This window comes from Tupaia chinensis, unplaced genomic scaffold (assembly GCF_000334495.1).
Source record: "Tupaia chinensis unplaced genomic scaffold, TupChi_1.0 Scaffold000387_1, whole genome shotgun sequence".
Taxonomy (NCBI): Eukaryota; Metazoa; Chordata; class Mammalia; order Scandentia; family Tupaiidae; genus Tupaia; species Tupaia belangeri.
Window position 1 is genome coordinate 26,827 of NW_006159889.1, and position 9,785 is coordinate 36,611.

At 43.5% G+C, this 9,785-nt stretch overlaps 1 protein-coding gene across 1 annotated transcript in view; it reads left to right on the forward strand.

The window, feature by feature from the left end:
* Positions 1-9,785, forward strand: part of LOC102480288 (coiled-coil domain-containing protein 30-like) — a gene marked incomplete at its 5' end in the record, with an annotated part of 46,472 nt that overhangs the window by 16,413 nt on the left and 20,274 nt on the right. The window contains 3 exons of the mRNA XM_006153824.3: positions 2,750-2,904; positions 5,978-6,140; positions 7,736-7,848. Of these exons, the coding sequence (XP_006153886.1) occupies positions 2,750-2,904; positions 5,978-6,140; positions 7,736-7,848 (431 nt within the window). The remainder of the gene's footprint in view (positions 1-2,749; positions 2,905-5,977; positions 6,141-7,735; positions 7,849-9,785) is intronic.

Genomic DNA, 9,785 nt, shown 5'->3' on the forward strand with positions numbered 1-9,785 from the left:
GGAGAGACAGGGAAACAGAAAGTGAGAAATCACCACCCCGGATAGCCATGTCTTGATCCCTTCTCCTCCATTGTCCTCTCAGGATTTGGGGCATGCACAGATGCACGCGTACATGAGTTTAAGCCACCAGGTCAGGGACTCGAATCACCGACTCCGTAGGAATGCAGCAACATAACTAATATGCCATCTGCTGGTCCCAGATAACATTCTCTTTCTTAAATTGGGTGGTAAGTTCAAAAGTCTGACATGTATCCTTGACAGAAAAGCCATGGGGTGATGCTTTTGTTTGTGGAATTAAGACTGAATATCTTTTTTTAAAAATTTGATCCGTGTGTGCTCACTTGAGAAAGAGACAGAGAGAGGGAGAAAAAGAAGGAGAGAGAGAGAGAGGAAGTGAGGAAGCAACCCATAGAAGGGATGGCCACACTGCAGCCCCTTCTCCATTCTCCTCGGGATTTGGGGCACACACACACGGCTGGCACGTTTTTCACGCCTCCAGGTCTGGAACCGGAACCAGGCAGCCAGCCACGTGAGATCCAAGCCACCTAGGCTACCACATCACTAGCGGACCCGAGACTGAGTATCTTTTAGGAAGCGTTCTTCCCAGACAGAAAGAAGGGGAGCAGCTGCAAGGAACCTGGGCTGGCTGCAGACGGTTGGCTGCTCCGTCCTTGTCTCGGGTTGTTCCACCCCTTCACTTCTGTGCTGTGTGGGTTCTGCAGGGACCCAGGGGCCAGGGATTAGGGCTGTGCACAAAGCCTTTGTCTTAGAGGAGGGCTGCCATTCCCGGGCATTGATGTTGTGGGGAATGTGGTGCCAAAGCATTATCAAGTTCCTTTTGGGGTCAGGGATACATTAGAGGGAGAACAGCGACCCTGCTGAAATCCATTCAGCTTCTGTGTACTAGTCACAGTTTCAGGTGATAGATAGATCTTTTTTAAAGAATTACTTTATTTAAATTTATTTATTTATTTTTAAATTTTGACCAGAGAGAGATAGATTGAGAGAGAGAGAGAAAGAAAGTGAGAAAGCAAGCTGCCAGGTCTGAGACTCGAACTATGGTCAACCATGTGGGAGTCCAGTGCCCTTAACCACCATGCCACCTGCCGGCCCTGACTAATACATTTTTTAAAATGTCAATAAATAAATAAATTTGAAAGGATATTTATCTAACAGAATGTTTTAAAATGGCACTTTTAATTTAACATGTGCATTTAAAAATATAATTTAAGGGGCTGGCAGGTAGCATAGTGGTTAAGGCACTGGACTCCCACATGGATGATCGTAGTTCAAGTCCTAGGCCTGGTGGCTTGCTTTCTCATTTCCTCCCCCCACCCCTGTCTCTCACTGGTAAAATTAAATATTAATAATAATAAATAAGATTAAATACATATATAGTATGTGTGTGTGTGTATGGTGTGTGTGTGTGTATCTTTTAAATTCCCAAATCATATCTGTAGTTCAACCAGAGCTTAAAGATGTATTTGTGCTAGGCAATGCACTAATAGGTACTTGGTTTGTAATATACTTCCTTGTTTTGAATTATTATTCATGAATCTAGCCACTCTGTGAAGAAACTAGGCACTCTGATACATTGCTTTTGGAAGCGTAAATCAGTCTAATAGCGTTGAAGGAAGTTCGGTGTGTCTGTCACACACATAGTCATGCGCGATGCAATGATGAGTTGGTCTGCAGTGGACTGCCATATACAGTGGTCCCAGATGATTCGAATAGGCGTCCCAGATAGCCTAGGTGTGGTGTAGGCTATAGCGTCTAGGTTTGTGTAAGTGCACTCTGATGTTCGCACAGCGACATTGCCTAACGTTGTATTTCTCCGACGTATCCCTGTCGTTAAGTAAGGCATGACTGTATCAATAGCCTTTGCCCTAGCAAATCCACATCTCATTATTCTACAGGCATTGTTTGTCATAGCAGACAACTGGAATACACTAAATGTTCATTCATGGGGGGTGGGGGTTAAATAAGTTACAGTATATTCTTATGGTAGAATGGTATACTATAAAAGAAAGACAACTCCGTATGTATACATAATAAAGAAGCATCACTAAGTGCATTGTTATAAAACAAGGCAAGGTGCTAATTATATACAGTATGTCATTATTTGCAAACATTTTGTGTGGGTAGGGAATTTCCATATCAGATTTACCCTATATGTGTGGGTAAATCTCTGGAAGGGTACATGAGAAACTAACTGTAGTTACTTACTTGGTAGAGGACAACCTGGTGGGGGGGGAGGAAATGGAATAGGGTTAGGAAGGAGACTCATACTCATTGAATTATATGTATTACATATTGCAAAAATAGTTTATTTTAAAATTAAAAAAAAGCTAGCCATACTCTCTGCTTTAGATCACATTTGTATATTAGCACTGTTATGTTTGATATTTATGTTATTTCCCTCATTTGAAAAAGAGGTCATTGGGGAACCAGCAGTTAGCGTAATGGCTATGTCGCTGGATTCCCACGTAGTCGACCATGGTTCGTGTCCCGGACCTGGTGGCTTAAATCTCACGCCAGGCGCGTGTGCGTGCGTGCCCAAGATCCCGAGAAAGGAGAAGAAGGAGAAGGGATTGCGGCATGGCCATCCCCCCTGGGGGGTGATTTCTCGCTTTCTGTCTCTCTGTCTCTCTCTGTCTGTCTGGTGAGCGCACGCGCCCTATAGCGAAAAAAAAAAAATAGAGGTCACATTCTTCTTAATGTTTTATTTGTAATTTTTTTCCATACACAGATCTCAGATCTGCAGCAGAAATTAGAACGTGCTTGTAAAGTCTGTCCCACAGACACTTGTATTTTGGAGAAGCAGCAGCTAAAGGAAAAGGTAAAAGAGCTAATGGACAGTGAAGCGAAAGCCAAGCAACAATATCAGGAAGAACAACGGAAGAGGTAAGAGGAGCAGAGATCTGTCCCCCTGGGTTTCCCATGATGGAGTTCATCAGCAGTCCATGTGCTAAGTCCTGTAGTGTTTCCGGTCTGTCCCCACCGCATAAACTTAGTCACACAACTTTTTATTTGTAGTACTTACTACACAACATTCTTTTTTCCTTAAAGTTCATTCATTTATTTCTTCCACGAGAGAGAGACAGACAGACAGACACCCACAATATGTCACGTCACAGAGTCCTCGGACTGTGATCCACCCTTAGTTTCGGCAGGCCTGATCACATTCTCAGGGAGGTCCCAGGCTGCAAGCCCATGTTGGTCCAGGTTCTCTAGGGCTGCGCTATCGCCTGGCCCCGATGCTATATGTAGATTGTTTCTTTTCTTTGCCTCTATTAGATTCTTTTTTTGGTAAGAGATGTTTTTACTATAGGGCACATGCACTTGCCAGAAAGACAGAGAGAAACAGAGAGACAGAAAGTGAGAAATCACCCCCCAGGGGATGGCCACACCACAATCCCTTCTCCTCTCACGCCTGATGTAAGTTTAAGCCACCGGGTCCAGAACGCGAACCACGGTTGACTACATGGGAGTCCAGCGACATAGCTATTACGCCGACTGCTGGTCCCTTTTTAAAAAATTTTTTATTTCAGCATTACTTTTAAAGCATTGTTCACACACACACACACACACACACACACACACACACACAAATCAAAGAAAATTCCATTACAGTGAGCTAAAGCAAAGATAGAAGGTGAACACGCATCCAGGTCAAGAGGCAAATAACAATATTAGCCCTGAGTTCAGGAAAAGCTGAAGAAGCTTCACAAAGTAGGATAGCTAGATTAAGAAAATGCAAGTTATCTCTAGAGGAAATCAATCCCAAGTTAGATATTAAGTATCTCCACATATTACGCTTGATCAAATATAAACTCACAGTAAAAAATCACCATATACCTCAAAGAAACGAGTCACAATGAATGAAAGTCAACAGAAACAAGAACCTTCAAGAACTTCAGCAACTGAAATGATGGAAAACAGATTATAAAACAAGTGTGTGAAGATTTTTTTTTCTTCTTTTTTTGGAGAGGTTTTTTCACTATAGGGCATGTGCGCTCTCCAGATAGACAGAGAGAGACAGAGAGACAGAAAGCGAGAAATCACTCCCCAGGGGGGATGGTCATGCCGCAATCCCTTCTCCTCCATTCTCCTCTTGGGATCTTGGGCACGCACGCACACGCGCCCGGCGTGAGTGTTAAGCCACCGGGTCCGGGACGCGAACTGCGGTCGACTACATGGGAGTCCAGCAACATAGCCATTACGCTAACTGCTGGTTCCCTAGATTTTTAAAGAAACAAAAAATATAATCAAAGAATTGGACAATGGAACAGGCCCATGGCTTGGTGGTCAATGGAGCTAGATTGCACATGACCAACTGTGCAGTTTGAATCCCAGTCTAGGCTGCTTTAAAAACATGCCAGGTGCATGTACATGCTTATCCAGAATCCCAGTGGGACGGAGGAATAGAGAAAGGACGATGGTACCACTGCACTCCAGGGGGGAGATGCTTTCTCACTTACCTTCTTTCTGGCAAGCACAAGTACCCTCTGCCAATTAAAAAGTAAATAAATAAATCTTGCACAAATATATCCTTGGTAGCCCACTCTAACCAGAAACATACATCAGAAAAATTCTGGGAAATACTGTTCATCTTAGCCAAATTGACACATTACAAAACCACTATACTAAGTAAATGTTATTGTTGTTGTTATAATATTTGATGTTAAAGTTGTTCTGTTACCATCATTATCTTTTTTAGTAAAGTGAAAAAAGTTTAGGGGCCAGCAGGTGGTGTGGCGATTAAGGATGCTGGACTTCCACATGGACGGCCATGGTTCAAGTCCCAAGACCTGGCAGTTTGCTTTCTCACTTTCTCTCTCTGTCTCTCTCACTCTTGCTCTGACCCTCTCTGATCAAATTAAAAATAAATAAATAAAGTAAGTTAAAATAAAATAATTCTTTTTAAAAAAATAAAAAAAGGTTTGTTTGACTAGGGCACAGTATTTGGGGTTAAGAGGAATGGCAAGAAAATGAGGCTAGAAAGGTAAGGTAGGCCTAATTCCTGTAGTCAGCAGATGGTGTGATGGTTATGTCGCTGGACTTCCATGTAGTCAACCATGGTTCAAGTCCCAGAACCAATGGCTTAAAATTCAAGCCGAGCACATGTCCATGCCCAAGATCCTGAAAGGAGAATGGAGAAGGGATTGCGGTGTGGCCACCCCCCTGGGGGTGGGGGGAGTGATTTCTCACTTTCTGTCTCTCTCTGTCTGTCCCGCAAACACACACGCTGCCCATAGCAAAAAAATTTTTTTTAAATGAGAGAAAGCAAATTTGTTAGTCCAGTGTTAGTATTTTACTACTCTAACACGTAGGTGAGAATTTTCCCCACCAGTACTATTTCAACATTGTCATCAGTATATTCCTCAAGATGGATCTTCTGGATTTAGAGAACCTTGGTCTGAACTGTAGCCTGATGAGACATCCTCTGAAGGAGAAAAGTGCTAATGGTCCTATTCTAGAAAAAAAGTGAATTTCTTCCTCAAATGCAGGCTCATTGGTTGAATCCAGAAGATTAAGGGCTCAGTTTGTAAAGCAGGGAGGAAGAAAGAATATGGGCTCAGGGTTAGGTCCTACCTTTGCCTTGTCCTCTCTAGCTTCTGTATCTCTGGAATAAGGACCATTATGTCTTCATGTGTTAGAAAGAGAAAGCTTCTGTCAAAAAGGAGGTTCCCTGTGTTGGTTTTTGGTCTTTGGTCTCCCCTCCATCCACCTTGCTTTTTTTCTTTTTTCTTTTCTTTTTTTTTTTCTCTTTTAAGACAAAGGCTCACTGCATCCTGACCCCCCTGCCTCAGTCTCCCAGGTAATTGGGAATACAGGTGCGCACAGTCACAACCTGGCTAGTTCCTTTATCATCTGGACCAAATTCTTTGTGAAGGCATAAATATTTTAGGTCTGATTTTTATGTGCAAAGATTACTAATTCACTGTGTGATTTAATATATGTTAATTGCCCTCAGGAAACTTCTAGATCAAAATGTAAATGAGCTACAAAGACAAGTGAGAACCCTACAGGACCAAGAGATTAGACTGGAAATGACCAGTTCTCATCAACAATCCAGAATCGAGCAACAAGAGGCCCTACTTAAACAACTGGAAAGTGAAAAAAGAAAATCTGATGAGGTAAGAAAGTAAATAGATCCACTTCTCATTTGTCCTATTCTCCTAGGCCTGGGTATTTGCTGATTGTTATTGAGCACCCAGGACTGAAACGTTAAGTTCTTTCAAGATTCAGTCCAGAAAACAGAATCTACTCTAGACTTTTCCAGCAAGAAGGGATTTAACACAGGGAATAAAGCTTACAGAACCATCGGAAGGGCGGGCAGAGGAAGGGTAGGTCAGAAGGCACAGTGGTGACTAACCCAATCTTTAGCCCCTGTGCATTATTTTAACGTGGCAGTCCTTATACGCAAACCCACTCCCAGGGTGTGCTGGGATTGGACTTGGTTATAAGGTGGAGGCAGTGATAAGCAGTAGTGGTATAGAGGTGGCTCTTGAGGACAGTGGCATCTTCTTGTATTATGACTGCCTTAGGTGAAAGCAAAACAGAGTTCTCAAAGCAAGGGTGGTTTATCTCCTTGGACAGCTGAGAAAGGACTGCTTATACTAGCAAGAGACGCTCAGTATTTTTCAAGCTGGTAGGTCTGGGACTCGAACTCACAGAGTCAGCCATGTGGAATCCAGCACCTTAACCACCATGCCATGCCACCTGCTGGCTCTGGAAGCTTTCTTCTTTTTTTTTAAATTTCTCAATTATTTAGTTGTATATATTATTATTATTATTATTTTATAATAATAGAGACAGAGAGAGAGTGAAAAAGCAAGCTGCCAGATCTGAGACTTGAACCACAGTTGGCCATGTGGGAGTCCAGCACCTTAACCACCACGCCACCTGCCAGGCCTGGAAGATTTTTAATATAGGGAATTAAATGTCTACGAAGCTTTTGGGAAGACTAGGGGAGCAAAAGTCAAGTCTAACTTTCAGGAACTCTGGAAGTACTAGAATCACATGGAGCTACTGAGGTTTCAGAAGCTGGAGTGACTATCAGCCCTTCACAGCAGAAAGGCTGCCAATTTACCTTCTCTCAACCTCACACCTTTACCGCAACAAAGCATTCTTTTCATTTATTTATTTTTTTAAATTTTTACCATAGGATACATGTGCTTACCCAAGAGAGAGACAGAGAGGGAAAGTGAGAAATCGGCCCCAAGGGAGACAGTTGAGCCTTGATCGGTTCTCTTCCATTCTCCTCTCAGGATTTTGGGGCATCCACACTCACACACACACACACACACCTGGTGGGGTTTTCTTTTTCTTTTCTTTCTTTTTTTTTTTTGGAGAGGTTTTTGCTATAGGGCGCGTGCGCTCGCCTGACAGACAGAGAGAGACAGAGAGACAGAAAGTGAGAAATCACCCCCCCAGGGAGGATGGTCACGCCGCGATCCCTTTTCCTCCATTCTCCTCTCGGGATCTTGGGCACACATGCACACACACCCGGTGTGAGTTTAAGCCACCGGGTCCAGGACTTGAACCGCGGTCGACTACGTGGGAGTCCAGCGACATAACCATTACGCTAACTGCTGATCCCACACCTGGTGTGGTTTTCAACCCACTGGCTCTGGGACTCACACCAGAGTCAGCTATGTGGAATCCAGTGCTTTAACCACATTGCCACCTGCTGTCCCAGTATTCTCATTTTATTAAAAATGTTTTTCAGTATGTCAAAACCAACCAGGAATTGTCAGAAAAGGTGTCTGGATTACAACAAGAGAAAGAGGCTCTGCGTGAAGAATATGGGCAATTCTTGAAGAAATTTGATGCCCATATGAGGTAAACAAAATCAGGCTCCCTTTGGAAGAAAACTATATAGAATAGCTGTTTCCTACTGAATCAGCGGGAAGCCTGAGCCCTGGGATGTTCACTGAAGCAACTTTCAAGAGTGCCAACATAATTTTCCAGTGTTTCCAGTGGTCCTATTCGTTAGGATTTTCCTAGGGAGTTGGGGAGGGGGTGCTAATTTCATCCCAAGAGAAGGAGAGAGAAGGGAATTACCGTCTATTTTTTTAAAGATTTATTTATTTAATTTATTCATGCATTTATTTTAATTTGATGAGAGAGAGAGAGAAAGAGAGAGAGAAAGCAAGCCAGCCACCAGGTCTGGAACCTGAACCATGGCTGGCCATGTGGGAGTGTCCAGCACCTTAATGACCACGCCACCTGCTGGTCCCCAAGGAAATGACCATTTATTGAGCTCCAGTGATTTAGAACCTGCTCTTCCCTACCCCTGCTCCACCCCAACACAGCATTCTTACTTGACTTCAGGCCTTTTTTTGTCTCCTGATGGATTTTCCTCAGTCTGAACCACCCTCTCCCCATTTAAACTCTGTATTTCAACTCTAAGACTTCTTAGATTAGAAGTCACCTCCTCTAGGAAGACCTTCTTGAAACCCCCCAGCCTGGGCCGAGTGAGGTTCTTTCTTTGTGTCCTCGTGCCCTCTGGCTGTGCCTCTCTGAGCTTATTTCCGAACTTGCCGCATTGTTCGCTATCATGTGATTCACTCCCTCACAGCCTCACCAGACTGTGGGCTCTTCCAGGGCAGGAGTCATGGTCTTACTCATCTTTTTATCTGTACTCCCTGGTATATAGTAGGTACCAAATAAAAGTGTGCATACTGGGGCTGGCAGGTGGCATGGGTTAAAGGCACTGGTTTCCCACATGGTCGACCCTGGTTCGAGTCCCAGACCTGGTGGCTTACTTTCTCCCTTTGCCCCTCTCTCTGTTTCTCTTTAATCAAATGGGAAAATAATAATAATAAATAAAGTGAAATAAAATAATTCTTAAAAAAAGTATTTTCCTGCATCCTTTCCACTTCTGGTGCATCAATCCGGCCCTTCGGCTCTCCTCCTCGTTGCAATGTAGCTTAGTTCAAAGAACGGACTGTGGACCCATACTGCCTGGTTACAAATCCTGGTTCTGTTGGAAACTTATAACCTCAGGCGAGTTATGTAACCTCTCTGTGGAGTCTCATCTTTGTTTTTATTTTTATTATTATTATTCTTGTTATTTTGGGGCAGAAGGTATGTACGCTCACCAGAGAGAGACAGAGAGACAGAGAGGAAGAGGGAGAAAGCACCCTCCAGCAGGGCGTGGCCATGCCAAGATCCTAATGAGCTGGAGGGCTAAGAGAAGGGGACTGTGGTGTGATGAAGCCCTACAGGGGCGCTTTTCTCCCTCCCTCTCTCTCACACACACACATGTGTACATGCTCTCTATCACAAATGGAATAAACAAACTGAAAACAAAAAATTAGGGATAGCCCTTAGCACATTGGTCAGGCATTGCGTTGGGAGCCAGATCTCATGTAGCCAACCATGGTTTGAATCCTAGTCCTGATGACTTGGAAAATATATAGAGCGTGTGTGTGTGTGTGCGTGTGTGTGTGTATGTGTGTGTGTGTGTTCCAAATCCTGACAGGATGGAGAAATGGAAGGAAGGCGGTCGTAGCGTGACCATGGCCCATTGCAGGGAACGGCTTTTTCTGCCTGTCTCTCTCCGATGAGCACTTGCCCTTCTAGCAAGGAAACAAATTAATTAAAAAAAAATTTTTTTTTAAGAATTGTTTTACTTAACTTATTTATATATTTATTTTAATTTGACCAGAGTGACAGAGACAGCCAGACAGAGAGAAAGTGAGAAAGCAAGTCGCCAGGTCTGGGACTCAAACTGTGGTTGGTCATGTGGGAGTCCAGCACCCTTAACCACCATG